Genomic DNA, 21,845 nt, shown 5'->3' on the forward strand with positions numbered 1-21,845 from the left:
CACAAACTACAAGATCATGACCTGAGCCAAAGTCAGATGCTTAACCAACTGAGCCACCCTGGTGCCCCATCTTTTTTTTTAATGTTTATTTATTTATTTTGAGAGAGCGAATGGGGAAGAGGCAGAGAAAGAGGGAGAGAGAAAATCCCAAGCAGGCTCCATGCTGCCAGTGCAGAGACCAACACGGGGCTCGAACCCAGAAAACACAAAGTATGAGATCATGACCTGAGCCGAAACCAAGGGTTGGATGCTTAACTGACTGAGCCACCCAGCCGCCCCATGGTCCTGATTCTTAACAGCAGAAGGGCCATTTAAAAGATAAACCTCTGTCTTGCTAATATTGCTTACCCTGGTTAGAAGAAAAGGAATGACCCAAACAGTCTGAAACTGGGGCCCTCTAGGCTGAAAATGAAAGTGCTAGGTACACTAAAGAAGTATATTATTATTTAAGGCAATATTATGAGTTCAGGTCTCTGGTTGGCCCATAGGGAAATTAATAAACTCTTCTTTGCCATCAGCAGCCCTCAGATTTCATGTTACAGGTGCTGGGAAACCAGGTTTCAAATACATTCAAAGTGGATAGCACATGATTCCAGTGGGTCTAGGGTCATTCAACAGAGGTGCTGGTATGTACACATTTGAGGCTTAGCAAGCTGTTTCCCTAAGATTCTTAGAGCAATTGAGAATGTCTTTTTGTTGAAATCCTCCTCCTCCTGGCAGGAATGAGAATGGAAAGAGCAAGTAGATGAGACAGGGACAGGGAACTCCAAATGACTGCACCTACCCAATGGTACAAACTCTAATCCTCAAAATTTCCTTATGTTCAGCAGAAATGCATTTTGCATTGAGTCTGCACTTTGAAGCCCACAGAGAAAGGACCTTCTCTTCCCAATGACAACCCTTTCTGAAGGAGAAAAAAAATCCCCATTTCCTTTACATATATGTGTGTGTTCATTCTACAATGCCACTTTCCAGGCCTCCATCATCCTGATCATCCTGCTCTGATTTATTCAAGTTTGCCAAAATACTTTTTAAAATATGGCACCAAGAGTTGAAAGATTATTTCCTCAGAGTAGTTAATGCTGCATACATAATGTCTGAACAAGGCAGGAGGAGACAAGAAATAGAAGTGATTTTAAGGAAGTGAGCTTGAGGACTGGAAAGATGTTATTGAAAAACTGCACATAGTGGTTCAGATGTAAGATAATTTGGGGGTGGCGATGTTTCCTGGTGGAAACAGGAAATATAGTCCTGAAGGGAGAAGAGATTAGGACTGGAGGTATAAAGAGTCTTCAGCCTAGATGTAAGCAGTGGGAGCTAATCCAATGAAGAAGGGGAAAACTCCCATTTGTGGAGGACAAGGATAATGAGGCTGTGCCAGACATTTTCCCAGGGTTAATGCCATCTAGACTGCACAATTTTGTAAGGAATCAGCCATCATGAGGGAGAGTGAGGCTGATAAAACCTAAGTAACTTTCCCAGGGCCATTCAACCACTAAGTGAAAGGGCTGGGACTCCGACTTGGGTGAGTTGTCAGGGAGTGTGATGAGAGCCTCAAGAACTTGTTCCCAAACCAAAGGAGTCAAGTATGAATTGCTGACGAGCACAAGTGCATGAAGGTTTCCTAGGTGGTCTGTGGACCAAGTACAGATTTAGTGCTTATGAAATAATAAAGTCTACAGTTTGCTGGGAGGCTGGGTAGCACAGAGCTTAATGGTTAGGAATACAGGCTGTAAAGAGACCTGGCTTCGAATCATAGCTTTGCCCTTTGTGTATTGTGCATTCATGGGAAAATTTCTCTACTTTCTACCTTTAGTTTCTTTGTCTGCAAAAGGCTATGAATAATACCAACTTTGTAGCATTGTTACAAGGACTAAATGAGATCTAGTTTGTAATGGATATTTTCATATATCTCTGTAAGTAAAATATATATAAAGAGTATATATGAGAAATGCTTACGTCATAGGCATTCAACAAAAGATAGTTATTTCTATGTAAATTATTCATTTGTCCTTGGCACTCAACATTGAGCCCCTTTTTATTTTAATTTTTCTTAATGTTTACTTTTTTAAACAATTTTTTAACATTTATTCAGTTTTGAGAGGGGGCAGGGGCAGAGAGAGGGAGACACAGAATTCAAAACAGGCTCCAGGCTCAGACCTGCCAGCACAGAGCCTGACGCAGGGCTTAAACTCACAAACCGTGAGATCATGACCTAAGCTGAAGTTGGTAGCTTAACTGACTGAGCCACCCAGGCATCCTGAGCCCCTTTATAAAATGGAGAATGAGGGGTGCCGGGGTGGCGCAGTCAGTTAAGCATCCAACTCTTGATTTCTGCTTGGGTCATGATCTGATGGTTTGTAGGGTGAGCCCTGCGTTGGGCTCTGCACTAACAGTCTGGAGCCTGCTTGGGATTCTCTCTGCGCCTCCTCTCCGCCCCTCCCACATGCTCTCTCTCTCTAAATAAATAAATAAACTTAAGAAAAATTAAAATGGATGGTAGCCTGGGTGGCTCAGTCCATTACGCGTCTGACTTCAGCTCAAGTCATGATCTCGTGGTTTGTGAGTTCAAGCCCCGAGTCAGGATCCGTGCTGACAGCTTGGAGCCCGGAGCCAGCTTCTGATTCTGTGTCTCCCTCTCTCTCTCTCTGCCCCTCCACAGGTCATGCTCTGTCTCTGTCTCAAAAATAAATAAACATTAAAAAAAAAAAAAAAGAAAGAAAAATTAAAATGGAGAATGAGGGGTGCCTGGGTGGCTTAGTCAGTTGAGTATCTGACTCGATTTTGGCTCAGGTCATGATTCCATGTAGCAGTAACCTCTGTGTTGGGCTCCATGCTGAATGTAGAGCTTGCTTGAGATCTCTCTCTTTCTACCCCTCTCCCCTGCTCATACTCTCTCTAAAATATAAATAAATAAATTAATTAATTAATTAAAATTAATTAAAAAATAAAAAATAAATAAAATAAAATGGAGAATGAGTGTGGTAGATTATACTGTGTCACCTTGGCTTAGCTTGAGCTACTTTTCCCAAAATTCCCTTCTGTGTGTGTTAGAAGATCCATGAGAGATTCTTGTGGCAGAGATCCTAGAGACTGAGGGCAGAAGTGAAGTAACAGCCATTTTTGTAGCTTACACACATTGTCATCTATTGGCTGGCTCACCTTGCTGCTGTGAAGATGCAGTCAGGCCTACGACTGCTCCAGCTTCCCCTGAGTCCTCCTCCAGCATCTCCGACTCCTGGGCCAGGTGTGTGTGTTTAGCTCTCTGATAAGGGTCCCAGCTTCTGCAGGATAATAACACCGTCAAGGTTGGAGGCAACAAAGACTGTCACGGTTTTATTTCATTTTTAGGGTCCAGCTTGTGCTTGCTCTCTTCTACCTTAGATTGGGCTTCTCTTCCCCACTGCCTGCCTGCTGACTATATTTATCTCCTAGTTAGGGTTGCCAGATTTAGCAAATAAAAATATAGGATGCTCAAATTAATTTCAGATAAGCAACAAACAATTTTTTAGTGTATATTTATCTATAATTCACATCTGACTGGGCATTCTGTTTTCGTTTGTTTGTTTGTTTGCTAATTCTGGCAACCCTAAGAGCAGAAGAGTAAGTGATTAGAGAAAGAGGATTGCTGGGCAGAATCCCACTGAGGATAGTGACTGAGTTTACAATTACACCAATTAATACCCAGCTGAGTGCTTTTCTCCAGCAGGGCTCAGCTGCCCAGGTGCAGGTAAGGCCTAGATAATTAAGTTCATTCAGAGTTAGGACTTTTATCAGGTGGATGTTTGTAAAAAGCACAAGACAGTTTAGGGCAGAAGTTTGCAAACTTGAGTTTGCCACAGCATCACTCAGAAGACTTTGTCAGAACACAGATTGCAGGGTTCCACCCCTGAAGTTTCTGATTCAGTTGGTCTGAGGTAGGACCCAAGAATGTGCACTTCTAATGAGTGCTGCTGGTCTAGGGACCATACCTTAAGACCCACTGGAGTAGAATGAAATGGGGGACATGAGACCTAAAGGTAGATAAAGGGAGGGAAGGACAATGGAGGGGCTGATGGGCGGAGTGTATTCCTGGTCTTCACTGTGGGCAGAAGACTGGCGACTTTGGAGGGGTTGTTTGTTCCACCTCCTTCAGTCTATTCTTTGCTGTCTTCTAAATTTGACTATATATGTACTATCTCTGTCCTTCCTCCGACACTGGCATCTGCCTCGTTTTTAACCAGGGAATTTTTGAGAACTCTGGTGACATGACCCTGGTGTCCACTGTGATCTATGAGAAGCTGGGCATTAAAACAAATGCACTGACGGAGGCAACATCATTACAGGGATGCAGAAGTGAAGAGCACAAGGTAACAAGATCCCACACAGAGACCTGCAGGAAGAGAGGATGAGAGAGGAAAGAAAATGGAGGGGGGAGGGGTGAAGGAGGACATGGAAAAGAGAGAGCACGATGCATAAGAAACAGAATGCACGAAGAGAAAAGCAAAACCCAAACAAAGAAAACTGCACAGAGGAAAGAGAAGTACAAATATACAAAGGTTTGGAAAGCAAAGGGGCTAACTGCCTCAGAGAGTTATCTCAGAGGGACTGAGTGATGAAGGAGAACAATGAGGCATAAAGAGCCACAGGAAAGATGAATATAATCTTGTCATCTAAACTGTATGAATATAATCTTGTCATCTAAACTGTGTGTTCTGGGACTGTTTGATCATGTTTCATGTACTCATCCTATATCCTACTTAAAAGTACATTATAGAGAACAAAATCCCCAAGTTGAGGGGATATGAGTGTATGGGTGCAGGTGTGTCATTTTTTTTATTCTGTGCTTTATTACTCATGCTGTTTTCCTTTTGCATGTCTCATTTACAATGGTCTGGCAAGATAGTGAGGACCATCACCAACATCAACATCATCATCGGAATAATACAATACTGACAATAATAGCTATTATATGCCAGACACTATACTGTTTTACATATATTATCTCAATCAGTCCTTTCCTTTCACAAACCCATGAGATTGGAAAATCAGCCTCCTCTTTCAGATGAGGGTATTTGCCAATAATGGGATGTGAAGCCAAGTCTCCTCCCTACATCCTCCCACCTACCCAACACTAACAGTCCAGGCCTCTTTTATGATTACATTTCTAAAATCAGGAAGGAACACTTCCACTTGGAGGTATAAGGGAAGGCTGGTCTGGAATGCCAGGAATTGTGAGGTTGAGGAAAGGGGAGGAGAAGGAGAAGTGCAAATTGTTAATCTTACCTCAAATTTACTCTGATTTTCCACATTCTTCTCTAGGGTGAAATGAGAAGCAAGGGAAGACCTTTAAAGAACTGTTCAAACCCCCTACTTTGAAATCACTGTGATAGAAAATGTGGCACAGTGGATAGAGCTCTGTGGGGTACAGAAGGTATAGCAAGGGGATACTGGAGTGATTGGGGCCAGGGCTGAGTCGCTCCCAAAAAAGGGAATCTCTAAAAGCAAATGTCAATGATAGGCTAAGGGTTTCCATTCCTAACACACATAATGCACTTACTTTCATCAGTAAGAAAAAAGGCAAATACCTCTTGGGGAAAAATGGCCAAAATTGAATGTGCATGTCAAAAGAAGAAATACAGATGACTAATCAACATGTGGGGAAAAAAAAGGTCAACTTTATAAGCAACCAAAAAATGCCAATCAATACAGCAAATCCCCTATTGTTCCAAAAAAATTTTTAGATAACATTCACTTTTGGTGATTGTGTGGAGAAATGAGTAATTTACTCCACTAGAGGGCAATTCACCTGTATGTATTCACGTTTACTTTTACTTTTTATTTTTTATTGATGTAAAATATACATAACATAAAATTTACCATTCAACTATTTTAAGTATATAGTTTAGTGGCATTAAGCACATTCACATTGTTGTGCAACCATCACCATCATCCATCTCGAGAACCTCTTTTACCATCTCAAACTGAAACTTTGTACCCATTAAATAATAACTCTCCATTCCCCCTGTATTCACATTTTAATATGATTTATGATTACCATACCATACCAGGGAGCAGAGAAGGAGAAGCCTGAATCCTACACTAAGGTGTGGAAGTCTAAAGGCCAGGGAAAGGCTTTCTGCAACAGGTGATGCCTGGGCTGAGACTTGAGATAGAATTTAATTTGCCAAGTGTGGGTGGATGGGGGGCAGTAAGGGCATGCTCCCTGCCCCGGTTCTAATAATGCTTCTAAGGGGCGCCTGGGTGGCTCAGTTGGTTAAGCGTCCAACTTCAGCTCAGGTCATGATCTTGTGGTTCATGAGTTCCAGCCCCACATCAGGCTCTGTGCTGACAGCTCAGAGCCTTGAGCCTATTTCAGATTCTGTGTCTCCCTCTCTCTCTGCCCTGCCCCACTCATGCTCTCTTTCTGAAAAATAAATAAACGTTAAAAAAATAATTCTTCTAAGTATTTAACAATTAATCACTATGCCCTTATTTACATATGTGCATATAGACAATTTTTGCATACAAATTTCTGAATGCACAAAACTCCCACAATTTGAATTAGGCTACAGGATGGAAAGTTCTTTTCTGTTTTTTAAATTTTTTTTAGTTTCTTTAATGTATTTATTTGAGAGAAATAGAGACAGACAGACAGACAAAGCTTGAGCGGGGGAAGGGCAGAGAGAAAGGGAGAGAGAATCCCTAGCAGGCTCTGCACTGTCAGCACAGAGCCCAACGTAGGGCTCTAACTCACAAACTGTGAGATCATGACCTGATCCACAGTCAAGAGTCAGACACTTAACTGACTGAGTCACCCAGGCTCCTCTCTTCTTTGTAGTTTTGACCTGAGTTCCTTTTGTGATGGACATCCGTACAGTGAAGTTTTGCATATGAATTAGGCTCCATCATCTAGAGTCACTCTTGTAGGGTTGGGAAGGCAGAGGTCATCTTTCAATGCCTGGCTATTTTCTGCAAGAAGTTTATAATGGAGATGTGGGGTGTTCTTCAGCAGCACTCTAGGACCTGGTCACTAGCACTGTGCATGACAGTCAGGAGAAAGTCACTGCAGCTGCAGTCAGAAAATCAGTTTCCTGATTCACCTTCCCTTCTTTGTGGAAGAGACAGCAGTTCTGATGGAGCCAAGTTCTACAGGGTTGTTCTGGAAGACATTCTTTTTTTTTTTTTTTTAATTTTTTTTTAATGCTTTTATTTATTTTTGAGAGAGAGAGAGCAAGTGGGAGAGGGGCAGAGAGAGAGAGAGGGAGATGCAGAATCTGAAGCAGGCTCCAGGCTCTGAGCTGTCAGCACAGAGCCCGATGCAGGGCTCGAACTCATGAACCGTGAGATCATGACCTGAGCCGAAGTCAGACACTCAACTGACTGAGCCACCAAGGCACCCCATTCTGGAGACATTCTTTCAGGGCCAGCACAAAGCCCCCTTCTCCAGCTTTTCCAAGTGTATTGTAAACACTCATCCTGTATGAAATCACTCTCAGCTTAAAAATGGATTCTGCTTCCTGTAACTGAACCCTAATAAATCTTTAACGAACATTTTCCCTACTTTAGAATGGTGGCTATTAACTCCATTGAAAGAAAGATAAAATTTTTTCAAGCTACAGTTTATAGAGAAGGACTCCTAGCCATAAATAACGTACCAAAGTCTTAAAGTCAGTAGTATTGGGACCCAGATCTCTCTGTTGCCAAAGCCTTTGCTCTTACTTACCACCTGTTAAAAAAAAAAAATTCAAATGAGTAAAATTGAGGATCTAATTGGCTTTATTAAGCAATTCATGAATCTGGCAGCATCCCATCTAACAAGTAGAGGAGAGTTCATAGGAAGGAAAATTATTAGCAGAAGAAAAGAAAGGACTGTATTAGGCAAACTGGCCTTCTGAAGGAAAAGGGCAGGTCTTATTATGCAGATTACCTCATCTTCCTTTGGGGGATAGAGAAGGCCTAGACAGCAGATTACCTAGTAGTGCTTTTTGGAAAATTCTTGACTGACCAGTTAAAACTTAACATTTCTGGGGGAGGTTGGAACTGCAATTAGGTTAGATATTAAGCTCTGGTTTAGTGACTTGGCCTAGCTCAAGAGGCACCATTTTCGGCCTGTGGTTTTCTTTTTAACACACCTTATGTTGACTCCCCAAAATTCACAAACATACTGATTCACACACAAAATCTTCTCTGCATTGGTGGATAGTGTATTCAAATTGTCTTTCTTGTTCATGTTTTCTTTGTCTCTGTCTTCCAGATATGCTGTCAGGGGAAGCCAGCTAGGCATTCAGAGCATGTGTAAAGAATCACCCAGTACAGGGGCAGCTGGGTGGCTCAGTGGGTCGAGTGTCCAACTTCAGCTCAGGTCATGATCTCGCAGTTTGTGGATTCGAGCCCCATGTCGGGCTCTGAGCTGTCAGCATAGAGCCCAGAGCCTGCTTCAGATTCTGCATCTCCCCCCCCCCTCCCTTCCCCGTTCATGCTCTGTCTCTCTCTCAAAAATAAACATTAAAAAAATTAAAAAAAAAAAAGAATCACCCAGTACATAGCAGTGGATAATTCACAGAGTTGGTCCTTTAATCCAGTTTAACTACTAACACAGGGAGCCAAGGCAGAGCTGAAGCATACAGCCCCATAGGATTAGGCCAAGTTTTTTTTTTTTTTTTTTAAATGTTTATTTATTTATTTTTGAGAGAGAGAGAGAGAAGTAGTGAGTGGGGGAGGGTCAGAGAGAGACAGGGAGACAGAATCCCAACCAGACTCCACACTATTAGCACAGAGCCTGATGTGGGGCTTGAACCCACAAACCAAGAGATCATGACCTGAGCTGAAATCAGGAGTCAGACACTTAATTGACTGAGTCACCCAGGTGCTCTAGGATTAGGACAACCTTAAAACCATACTGCTTTTCTGATGATGAGAAAGCATATGTGAACCTGGGAAAGAAGGGGGATAATTTCTGGGAAGAATTGAATTTGGGGTTTTTATATTTGAACTCTTTTTTGGCATTGGGCCATCTTGCTTGCTTTTCTAGGGAAATGTCTTCTATGACCCTTCAAAAATCTGTTTCTGGGGCACCTGTGTGACTCAGCTGGTTAAGCATCTGACTCTTGATTTTGGCTCAGGTCATGATCTCACAGTTTGTAGGTTTCAACACCATTTTGGGCTCTGCGCGGACAATGCGGAGCCTGGTTGGGATTCTCTCCCTCTCTCTCTACCCCTCCCTTGCTCATTCATTCTCTCTCTCTCTCTCTCTCTCTCTGTCTCTTTCTCTCTCTCCCCCCTCCCTCCCTCCCTCCCTTAAGCTCTCTCTCCAAATAAACTTAAAAAAAAAATCTGTTCCTATTGGTTTAATAAACGACACTAGAATTGAACTACTTGAAAAAAACTAAGTTAGAATACTTCCTCAGGCTAAGTGTCAAAATTAATTCCTGCTATATTAAAGGATAAAATGTAAAAATTAAAAGAACCAGAAAAAGATATAGTTGAACTGTTGAACTGGAAATAACATAAATGCCCATCAGTAGGGGAATAAATGATGCCATATTCATAATGAAGTACCATAGACTCATTACAAACTATGAGGTAAATCTAAGTTTACAGACCTGGAAAGATGATTATGTTGAACCTGCAAGCAGTAAATATAAGATACTAAACAATATGAGTAGAGGAATACCATTTTTATTTTTAATAATTGTGTACTTAATCCTGTATTTATGTATATATATAATAGTAAAGTTTGAAAAGTGTTAGAAAAGAAACAAGCACCCCCAAATGGAGTATTTTGTACTAAACCCCATGTCAGCAAATCAGGCTTAAATCAACCTAATCTAATTGCAGTTTCAACCTCTCCCAGGACTGTAACCTTCAGCTAGTCAATCTGGAATTACCTGGTCAGCACTAGTGAGGTAATCTACCTGACAGACTCCCATCTTTCCCCAAAGCATAGTGACCTTGCCTGAAACTCTGTGCTAGACACTTCCTTTTCCACCCTGTTCTGCCTATAGAAGCCTTCCCTTTTATACAGCTTCTTGGAGCTCCTTTTTATTTGCTAGAGGGGATGTTGCCTGATTCATGAATCTTTGAATAAAGCCAATTAGATCTTCAAATTTACTCGGTTGGATTTTGTTTTTTAACAACAGATATGTACCAAACTGAGGCCCTCTAGATTACCCCTGGGGATGGCGGGGGATAGAAACGGAAGGGCCAGAGGAAGCAGGACCATTTTTACTTCTCTCTATAATATTTTTAAGAATGGTAGAACTATGAATTATTTCTACTAATTGTGTTCAGTAATTTAAAAACTGAGTCTTTAAAAAAAATTTTTTTTTTAACGTTTATTTATTTTTGAGTAGAGAGAGACAGAGCATGAGCGGGGGAGGAGAAAGAAAGAGGGACACACAGAATCTGAAACAGACTCCAGGCTCCGAGCTGTCAGCACAGAGCCTGAAACGGGGCTCAAACTTATGAACCATGAGATCATGACCTGAGCTGAAGTCGGATGCTTAACTGACTGAGCCACCAAGGTGCCCCTTCTCATATATAGTTTTAGCTACGTATATAAAATATTTATAACTTTAAAAATCTAAATATTGCTATTAAAATTCGCCACAAACATCTCAGCAATTAAGTCACAAAAGCTACGTTTGATCAATTTCACAAAGTGCTTGGTTCCACACCCCAGAACAGAATGGCTCCAAGTGCACAAGGTGAAGGCATGTCTGGGATATCCTCTCTTGAACTACATTCCAGTTATGAAGAATCCCACTCCATGACTACAGCTATAATCTACTTGGTGATACTGCACAGAGTGTGGTACTTGAATGTGCCAGGGTGGTCATGCAATGAGACTTCTGGCCCACAGCATAAAACAAAAGGGACTAGAATAATCTGCAGCCAGAAGAGCCTGCCCTGAATTGTTTTAGACTGCTCTCTTTCCTTCATAACTATCTGAGGAGAGCTCCTCCCTATAGCTTTACATAAGACCTTTCCCCATTCTTTAAGTAGGAAAATTCTACTCCAGTTAAAGTAGAAACTGAATTACTTCATAATAAACATCTCATCTTCCCCAAATAGAGTGCATGCCTTGTTTGTGTTCTTCATCCAGGTTTTAAAAACTTGATAAGACAAGATGCAGATTAGTTTCCATTTTTATTAAAGTGTTTTTTTTTTTTTTTACTAAGGAATACATTACACTTAAAGTTCAATGACACAAATAAAGATTAGTTCTTAAATCTTCTATTTATCAAAAATGTAAACATAAAATAATTTACCACTTCTTCCCCAATCTTGACTGAACATAAAAAAAAAAAAAAAAAAAAGGAGTCATATTTTCAGGTAAATTCTTTCTTCAGAATGAATAGCAGAGACTTTATTAAACTATATTCATCTTCCTGGGCTGCAAGGACATGGCATGGATGACTAAGTGCTCACTATGCACTGGGTTTGCGGGTCTGTGACTGAAGTCCACCTCCTCCACCAGGACTGCTCAAGTGCCCTCAGAGATGGCCCTTCTCTCTCCGTTTGGTGTCCAAGGACATGCACAGCGCTAAGGCCTTGAGCACAAGACACTGTGATGAACATGATGTGCAAACTGGCATACTCCAGGAGGCAGATCAGAGCCAGCAGTGACCTACCGAGTCTGGATGAGTGTTAGTCATAGAATATTAGAGCTAGAAAGATTCTGAGAAAGCAGCTAGTCATTTTACAGTTGGTCTCAATCAGTAAGTCTTCTAATATTGAGGAGAATATTGATAAATTTTTATGGAATACTCAGACATACTTATGTATCTTCCTAAGCCATTTAAACTTCATTAATTTGTTTCTCATCTTCAAATATTGATAAACTCTTAAGCCAACATACTAGGCTGAAACTAATTTCAAGCATAACATTTCATAACATTTGAAGAATGCCTATTTGGTTTTAACAAACAAATATTCTTAAGAAATAAGTAAGGAAAAAGGATGCTCTTCAGGAGAATATTAGAGGGGTCTATATTAAGACAACCCTAACTGCTTGCCAGTTTCTTTAAAGCTGTCAGCTCAAGTCTGCTGACATGGCTTTTGCTGCCTTCCTGTAAATTCTGTTCTTAAAAACCTGAGAGACAAATTCACTTGATATTTTTGACATTTAGGATCTTAATACTATCAAAATGAACCTAAATCTGAACTGAAAACTGAGGTAGTCTAGTCAGTTTTTATATGCACTCCACACGTTTTGAGTCAGAAAGGACTCCAGTCTACTATCCCCAAATCAGCTACTCTTCATTCTCCTTCCGTGACCCAGCTGGCTTCCACAATAGTTGCAGTCTGCTAGTCTCCTCCTCAGTGAACTGCTTCTGTTAGCATAAAGGGCATCCTGCCAAAGGATACTAACATTTAAACCATTTCAAATTCTTCAGTTCAAAGTAGAAGTCTAGCCCACTAATTCTGCACTGAAATCTCAGATTCTAAGTCTGTTTTTAGAATACTGACATATTCTAAGTGACTCAAATGAGCCTCTTAACGCTTCTTACAGGTTCAGTGGCTTTCTAAATCTTCATGGAGTACACTATGAAGAATCAGTGATTAGCAACTATTCTCGAGACTTATTGAAGAGGAAGGAAGACACCAGAGGAGTTAGTTACCCTCAGAAGCTCAAGATTTTTTAGCCTCACACTTTAGCAATTTCCTTATTTGTGCAGAGAAAACACTAGGGGATCAGATTCCAAGCTTAATAAATATATATAGAAAAAATGTCATCTATAATATTTTCTCCAGAAAGTTATTAGTGCAAATATAATTATATCAATAAAAAATAAAGCAAAAATATATTTCAAGTATAAAAAGCACCATGCTTGGAAAGAATACTACCTAAATGGCATTACTACACAACAGTCAAAATATAATCGAACCTACCACTGTGAATTCTCAAATCTATTCATCATCGTATTTTTGGTGAAATTCTTTATACACCTTTGCAGATGATTCATAATCACAATAGACATATAAGTTGAGAGTTTTATAATTTTCTTTAAAAATATACTCTATGCTTTTTTCTGACCTTTAAAGTATGTGTGACAAAGGCAGAAAACTGAGCACTGGCCTGACACCATTACTATTAGTTTCTTTTTAGCTGAAGTCAGCTGTGCTAGAGACCCCCAGCACTTTACAATGACAAATACCTTCAATTTAAAACTGTATGCAAATACATATTCAAAATTAATGCGTTGAAAAACAAAAGTTGACTTTCTTTATGCTGGGGCTGCACTTTGGCTCCAGTACCAAATGGTCAGTTGGAATTATTTTTTAGTAATTATACTGCTTGCTCACTTAGCACAATTTCTTAAATGCAGTGCTCAATAACTATATGCTAAATTAAGGGTGAATGAATGAATGGATGGATGGATGGATAGATAGATGGATGGATGGATGGATGGATGGATGGATGAATGAATGAATGAATGAATGAATGAATTTGTCCAGGAGTTATGTTTATAATGCTGCAGGACTTCAGTAGCTTTGGAGACAAACTGTGCATTACTCATCATTAAAAAATTTCAAACTGGAATTACTAAGAAGGGTTGATAAGCTCTAGTACCAGAGCAGAATTACTTCTGAGGATGAGAATATAAAGCAGGAGGTAAAGAACATCACCTCATTTCAAAGCACAGGCAATTTTCTGACTTCTGCGGACTGAGCTTTATGTTGTGGGTAAAGTGAGCCCTACTGAATAGGCCCTATAGCAAACCTACACTTTGCTATTAGTAAACAATTCAAATCATCTGTTTTGACTTACATTTTTCTTCTTACATATAAAATAATTTTCAGATAGTAAGAATTCTTCTGTTAACAATTTCTAAGCCCACCTGAAAGGAATAGTTCTATTTTTGTTGGATTACAGCTGTCATAACTGTTTTCTGAAAAACATACAATTATGTTTTCTTCTGTTTGCTTGCATGTCTTCAATGTTTTTACAGGGCAGAGTATTTTTCTCTCTCTGCTCCCACAGTTTTTCAAGTCATTATTAAATTACTGGAGAATACACTGGAAGGGCTACCAACATGTAATAGTTCAGTAGTAAACTGCCACACAGCTGGTTTGAAAAGGCAAGCATGGTTAAATCATAAGATTTAGCAAATTATAATTTAAAAAAACTTTTGAGAACTATGAGAACAATGATTTAAGTGTACCAAGCACAGCTATTAAACTCAATATAGGTATAATAGTGATGTAGAAACCCAATTCAATTACTGTCTATAACTCAAAGGACAATTTATACTTGTGAGGACAGGATCCACAATTTATAATTTTGTAATAATTAGCTTTTTAAAAAAAGTTACTGCAGTATTGATGAACTTTCCCATCATTTTAGGTTAATGAAAATGCTGAGGTATGTAATCACTCTGAAAATTTCACCAATTATCCCATTTTCAAAGGAAAACTTCAGGCAGGTTATATATGCTGAAAAATAGAGACATGGTGACTTGGAATTCCTTCTCCTCCTCCAAACTCTGAGGCTGTTGGGTTGCTGATGAAGAGTGACTGCTGTGAAGCTCTGCTTCAAGGTCTTATTGTAGTCAACGCTTCCAAGCCAAAGTCAGGAATGCCACTTCTGCCATCTGCATAGGTTGGCACTCACCCAGATTTTGTGCTTTGTTCAGAAGAACATGACACAAAGGAATGTCTTGAGAATTCACTTTTCCTAGTGCCATACACATAGAAGAAATCCAGCCAGCAGAGGAAATAGATTGCCCAGCAGAAGCCAGAGGGTGACCACCAGGCTAGAGGAACGGGAACAGAGATCTAGGGTTGAAAACAAGAAATTGACTTTCTGGAGACATTTTTGGAATAAATCATACCACGTAAAAATTAACAGATGAATATAGGTGATTATTGAAAGGTGAATAAGGACCACCTTTGGGAGGAGAATCAAGAATGACTTCCTGAAACCTAGATATGCAAAGTCATTTTCTTACATTTATGGAAAAAGAATGAAATATTTTATGCAGGAAGAAAAAATGATATAACCACCATATCAAGGTTACTTTTTTGTTAATTTTTTTAAATGTTTATTTATTTGAGAGAGAGAGAGAGAGAGAGAGAGAGAGAGTATGTAGGGGATGGGCAGAGAGACAGGGAGACACAGAATCTGAAGCAGGCTCCAACCTCTGAGCTGTCAGCACAGAGCTCAACGTGGGGTTCAAACTCATCAACCATGAGATCATGACCTGAGCCAAGATTGGATGCTTAACTGACTGAGCCATCCAGGCACCTGCACCATATTAAGGTTAAAAGCAGCACCCGAAAAAAGAAAGAAGTGTCTTCAGAAAGTATCCCAACAAAGCTAAAGATGCTACACAGAAAGTAAATTAACATCTTGGCTATTCTGACATGGGGTGCAGGACTTTCTTCCCCTTTTCTTCCTTGTCCTTTCTAAGTATGGTGACCCTATAATTTATCTCCTCAAATCAGGACATTTTGAGACAAGTGTTGAAATAAATATCTAGTCCCAAGATGGAACCACTCCTATGCAGGGTGCCATGTCAGCAAACTGAAACTTAAGTTAATTTTTGAGTTCCTCTGCTTGACCAGAAACACAGTATAACTAGTAAGCTAATCTCCAACTGCCAAGCCAACCGAGACCTACACTTGTTTCCTTTTTCTTTGCTCTTTCCAAATATGGTCAGATATGCAGTCAACTCAAGCCAAGTACTTCTTCCTTGTTTCCTGCTTGCTGTCCTTTTCCCTTATTTTGCAGTTTTCTACTCTTGAGTGTGGAGACTGCCTACTTTATGAAGTGTGAAATAAAATTTGCTTAGACCAACTAAATAGTTCTTTCTGATTAATACAAGGGAATGCTATTAATAATTATACCAGGACCACTGGCACATTGACTGTCCCAGGAAAACCAGGACATATGGTCCCTGATCTCTAAATACCTACCCATCTATCCATATTACCCCAGGCTGATATGGAAAGGCAGAAGATTGTATGGGCTTTGGGCACTAGGAATACATTTAAAAAAAAATTTTTTTAATGTTTATCTTTATTTTTAAGACAGAGAGAGACAGAGCATGAGTGGGGGAGAGGCAGAGAGAGAGGGGGAGACAGAATCTGAAGCAGGCTCCAGGCTCTGAGCTGTCAGAACAGAGCCTGACGCAGGGCTCGAACTCGTCAACTGCGAGATCATGACCTGAGCTGAAGTCGGACGCTCAACCAACTGAGCCACCTAGGCACCCCAGGAATACATTTTAATTTAGCTATGAGTCATTCTCAGGGCTAAAATTACTTCCCCAAACAATTCTCAGAATGGAAAACATTTTTGGGGCCTCCTGGGTGGCTCAGTCAGTTGAGCATCTGACTCTTGGTTTCAGCCCAGGTCATGATCTCATGGCTTTGTGGGTTTGAGCCCCACAGTGGGCTCTGCACTGGTAGTGTGGAGCCTGCTTGGGATCCTCTCTCTCGCCCTCTCTCTGTCCCTCCCTCATTTGCACTCTATCTCTCTCAAAATAAAAAAACTTTTAAAAAATTAAAAAAAAAAAAGTTATACACACACACACACACACACACACACACACACACACACACAAAGTATGGAAAAAATTTTTATTGTATCCAGGAGACCAGGTCAACCTGACTTTATTTTAGAAATAAGTTGTCCTTTCTAATATTTCAATTAATAAACAGCCAACCAAGTTTCAAGTCTGACTTGCTTAAAAGATAAGAAAAATAAGATTTGTCTTCAGCTACACAATGAAAAGAATGATAATAGTTAAGGCACTGAAGCTTGCTCTTCTGAGCACTATGCAGTGTGGAACAAGTATTTAAAAAAAAATATTTCACTGCCTGTAAGCCAGGTAAACAATGGAGAATTTCTATTCTTCCTCAATGGAATCATGCTGGTATTTGTAAAATCTTAAAAAAAAAAATCCCACTTAGCTAACAACAGTCCTCCAAGTTTAGTCCTTATGTCAACAATATCAGCATCACCTGGGAACTTGTTAAAAATGCAAATTCTGGGGGCACCTGGGTGGCTCAGTTGGTTAAGCGTCTGACTTTGGCTCAGGTCATGATCTTGTGGTAAGTTCAAGCCCCAAGTCGGGCTCTGTGCTGACAGCTCGGAGCCTGGAGTCTGCTTCGGGTTCTGTGTCTCCCTCTCTCTCTGCCCCTTCCCCTGCTCATGCTCTCTCTCTATATATCTCAAAAATAAATAAAAACATTAAAAAAATTTTAATGCAAATTCTCAAGCTTTAACACAGATCTTCTGAATCCGAAATTCTGGGAGTTAAGGCCTAGCAATTTAACATGATTCTGATTAAATTTTGAGAACTTCTGACGTAGGACTGCACTATTCAATATGGCAACCATAGCTATATGTGATATTTAAATCTCAGTTAATTACAATAAAATAGTTTCACACTAACATTAACCACATCTTACATGTTCAAAAGTCATATGTGGCTAATGAGTACTGTACTGGACAATGCAGACTATGGAACATTTCCATCAACCCAGAATAAATTGGATAAATTGTAGCCTAGAGCATCAGGTAAAGTGGTCTTGGCTGGATTAACAAATGGACCCTGGAGTCATTAATAACACAGGCATATCCCTTTACTTCCTGACTTTCAATTTAGCCCAAAGGAAATAGGAGAAGTAGGTACTGTTTATCTACTGTTGGTACTAAAATTTAACAAGCTATTAAAACATTAACAGGAGTTCTGGAACATTTGTTCTTCAAAAACACTACACTTTCTATGCTAATACTAATTAAGATGAAAAGATTCAAAAAGAGGGTTTCAAAATCAATTAGAGACAATAAGATCTGGGTTTTTTTTTTCTGAACTTCATTATTTATTAGCTATGACCATGGATAATACATTACTTAATCTCTTTATACCTTAGTTTTCTCATGTGTAAAACGATAATTCCTACCTCATTAGGTTTTGTGATGGTTAAATGCAATGATGTAGACATAAAGAATTTGGCAAAGTGTCTAAAATTCAATAAATGGAAACAAAAACAACCCTTACAATCTGAAGAGACTAGAAAGAATTCAGAAATAAATCTTTCATATTCACTAATGGAAACTATCTTAGGCAATACAGAACAATCATTTAATCATATTCTAGCATTTAGAAAGTGATGACTAAAGGAGAGAGAAAAGGTCAGCGTTTCACATTCTAAAAGAAATTACAAATGTAAGAAAAGTCTATGCGAACTAACACCTGAGAACAACAATAATCAGAAAAATTTAGGGAGAAGAATATCTTTTACACTTCCTCCAGAATATTGGGAGTTTTAATGTTTTAAAGGCATGCTTAAAGACCTAAAAAAATACTTTCATAAAACCGAAGGATTAGAGATGGTCATTTTTATATTTGTTTACTAAGCTTCATCATAGGTTAATTCTAATAGTATTTCTCATACAAGTACATTTAAAAAAAAGTATTAAACTGAAGCAAGCTATTTACCTGAAAAAAACATTTCTTATAAAGTTTGCCATAGTTTCTGGCACATAGTTTAATATTCTGTAAAGGCTCAGTATGCTCAGTGAACACATCAGCAAATATGGTAACTCAAGATATTTTACAATTTCAACAGTGATGTATATGTTTTAAAAGCAATGCCTAAAATGTATCCTTGTAATATTTATACATTTTTCAAAATTTGGTGGTTGTGATGCTCTTTTGAGCATGCTTCCTCATGGAAATGGGCAAGTTAACAGGGAAATCAACCACATCATACCAACACTATATCAGAAGGATAACTGATAAAGAAGGAGCAGGATAAGCAGTCTCAGGTGCAGACTGTGCAGGCATAAGGGGCTGGTGGTTTGCAATCTCGACTCTCCACCTCCTTTCAATAGATTCACTTGTCTTTGCCATGTTCCAAGAACAAGAAATAATTATCATAGCCCCTTGACCTGGTTTGGATTTCCTCTTAATCCTAGACATTCTTCTACTGTACTCCCAAGATTCTTACCTCTGAACCAGCACAAATAACTCTCTATTTCAATTCTAACTGCTAATAGCTCAATCCTTGCTCATCTCTTGGATGATGAGATAGAGACAGATTGTTACAGTTAACTGACATTAGCCCTAAGGATGGGAACTCCATCAGAACCACCTACTTGTGGACTATCAACCCTTCTATTCTAGCCATAGTAATTTAACAGTAACAACAAAATTAGGTCATCCTACCAGTTTCATATTAAAAGTAAGTTACCTAAGAGTATTTAGCACTACATGTACTATTTACCACATTAAAAGGACCCATGATCTTCTGTCATTTCAAACAATTCATTATGTCAGTACTATTATAACTGCACTGCAGAACACAGCAGACTCCCTGAAGTTCTGTTCAGAAAAGAGATAACATAGCAGGCTTGAGGTTGCCATCCTTCAAAGTCCAGCTCGTAAGCTGGTGTCTGTCTGGGAACTGGTTTCCTCCAGACATCACCCCATTGCCCCTTTCCCCTTTGCTGATTCTGCTTTAACAAGTCTTTGCCATAAGTACAACTACAGGCTGAGTCCTGTGAGTCCTAGCGAACCACCAAACCTGGAGGTGGTCTCAGGCACTCCCAACACAAGTACAATCTCCTAAAACTCACTCTCTACCTAACAGCTCATATCTGCAGAAAGCCCCCAGGATTTGGGAAAGAAACTAAATCTTAGAGGTGGAGAAACTTTGAAGTGTAAATGAATGTAGCCCTCCATTTTCAATCAGACCAAGGAACAGGCAAAGGGCTACACGGTTCCATTTAAAAAATACCTCCAAGGGCACCTGGGTGGCTCAGTCAGTTAAGCATCCGACTTCAGCTCAGGTCATGATCTCATGGTTCATGAGTTCCAGCCCCACATCAGGCTCTGTGCTGACAGCTCAGAGCCTAGAGCCTGCTTCGGATTCTGTGTATCCCTCTCTCTCTGCCCCTCCCCTGCTCATGCTCTCTCAAAAATAAACATTTAAATAAATAAAATAAAATAAAATAAAATAAAATAAAATAAAATAAAATAAAATAAAATAAAGCACCTGGTAGCTCAGTTGGTTAAGTGTCCAACTCTTGATTTCGGCTCAGGTCTCACAGTCATGGGATCAAGCCCCGCATGCGGCTCCCCAGTGAGTGTGAAGCCTGCTTGGGATTCTCTCTCTTCCCCTCTGTCCCTCTCCCACTCACATTCTCTTGCCCCCTCAAAATAAATAAAGTTAAAAAAACAAAAAATACCTCCAATTGAGAAAATGAAACAGTGCATGAGATCTTTATTATTCATATTCTAAAATGTCAAACTGATATAAAAACATAAGCCATTTAATTAAAATCTCATAAATCATAGGTCAAAGCCTAACTCAAGAATTTTGCTTTTATAACTCTTAGTAATAGGTCATCAGCCTCAGTTTACACACTTCAATAGTAGGAAATGCCTTTTTCTCAAGGTAGTTCTTTCCATTCCTCTCTTGAATCTAAAGGATTTAACTGGAATCTGTCTCCCTGCAACTTTATTCTGTTGGTCTCAATTCTACTCTCTGGAGTCTCACAGAATGAGCAAAATATACCTCAATGAAAACCACTTTGTCTCTACTAGCCAGTCTTTCTATCTTTGTGCATATTTGTGTCTCCTTGCACTTTTCTCTTCTTTGTGGGTATGTCAGTCCCTTCTTTAAGCATCTTTTTGAGTGCCTTTCCCTTTCTTTTACCTAACCTAGTTACACCACAGGCATATTGCATGTTCATAGATATTGCATGTTCAGTCCCAGACCACTACAATTAGTCAAACCATGCAATAAAGCAAGTCAAATGAATGTTTTTGTTTCCTGGTGCATATAAAAGTTATATTTATACTGCACTATAGTCTGTCAAGTGTGCAATATTATGTCTAAAAAAATGTACATACCTTAATTTAAAAGTACTTTGTTGTTCAAAAATGCTAACCATCATCCGAACTTTCTGCAAGTTGTAATCTTTTTTGCTGATGAGGGTCTTGCCTAGATATTGATGGTTGCTGACTGGTTAGTGGTGGGTGGTGGCTGCTGAAGGTTGGGGTGGCTGTAGCAATTTCTTAAAATATGACAACAATGACATTTGCCACATCAATTGACTCTTCCTTTCACAAATGATTTCTCTGTAGCATGTGATGTTGTTTGATAGCATTTTGCCCACAGAACTTCTTTCAAAGTTGGAGTCAACTCTCTCAAACCCCACTGCTCTTCCTCAACTAAGTTTAGGTAATATTCTAAATCCTTTGCTGTCATTTCAACAATCTTCACAGCATCTTCACCAGGAGTACTTTCCACCTCAGGGAGCCACTCTCTTTGCTCATGCATAAGAAGCAACTTCTTTGTCATCCATTCAAGTTTTATCAAGAGGTTGCAGCAATCAGTCCCATATTCAGGCTCCACTTCTGATTCTGGTTCTCTTGCTATTTCTACCACATCTGCAGTTCCTTCCTGCACTGGAATCTTGAGCCCTCAAAGTCATCCATGAGGGTTGGAATCAACTTCTTCCAAACTCCTGTTGATGTTGCTATTTTGACCTCTTCCCATGACTCACAAATTTTCTTAATGGCGTCTAGAATGGTGAACCCTTCCCAGAAGGTTTTCACTTACTTTGCTCAGATCCATCAGAGGAATCACTATCTATGGCAGCCATAGCCTTATTAGGTATATTCCTTATATAATAAGACTCGAAAGTCAAAATTACTCCTTGCTCTGTGGGCTGTGGATTGGATGCTGTGTTAGCAGGTATGAAAACAACATGAATCTCATCCATTTCCCTCAGAGCTCTTGGGTGACCAGGTGCATTGACAATGAGCAGTAATATTTTAAAAGGAATCTTTTTTTTCTGGACAGTAATCTCAACAGTGGGCTTAAAATATTCAGTACACCAT

At 39.5% G+C, this 21,845-nt stretch overlaps 1 protein-coding gene across 4 annotated transcripts in view; it reads right to left on the bottom strand.

The window, feature by feature from the left end:
* Positions 1 to 3,203: 3,203 nt before the first annotated feature.
* LMLN (leishmanolysin like peptidase) overlaps positions 3,204 to 21,845 on the bottom strand; it is a 91,683-nt gene continuing 73,041 nt past the window's right edge. The window contains exons 17-19 of one of the 4 annotated variants that reach the window (XR_006207050.1): positions 14,600 to 14,741; positions 7,638 to 7,708; positions 3,204 to 3,284 (exon numbers count right to left, since the gene is read on the bottom strand). Coding sequence is in view for 3 of the 4 variants with exons in the window: in XM_042954779.1 (XP_042810713.1) it covers positions 7,702 to 7,708; positions 14,600 to 14,741 (149 nt within the window). In the remaining variant the exon portion in view is untranslated. Of the gene's footprint in view, positions 3,285 to 7,495; positions 7,709 to 11,098; positions 14,764 to 21,845 lie in introns of those variants that run through there. The other 3 variants (XM_042954779.1, XM_042954780.1, XM_042954781.1) reach the window with 3 other exon arrangements.

This window comes from Panthera leo, chromosome C2 (genome assembly GCF_018350215.1).
Source record: "Panthera leo isolate Ple1 chromosome C2, P.leo_Ple1_pat1.1, whole genome shotgun sequence".
In the NCBI taxonomy this organism is placed as follows: Eukaryota; Metazoa; Chordata; class Mammalia; order Carnivora; family Felidae; genus Panthera; species Panthera leo.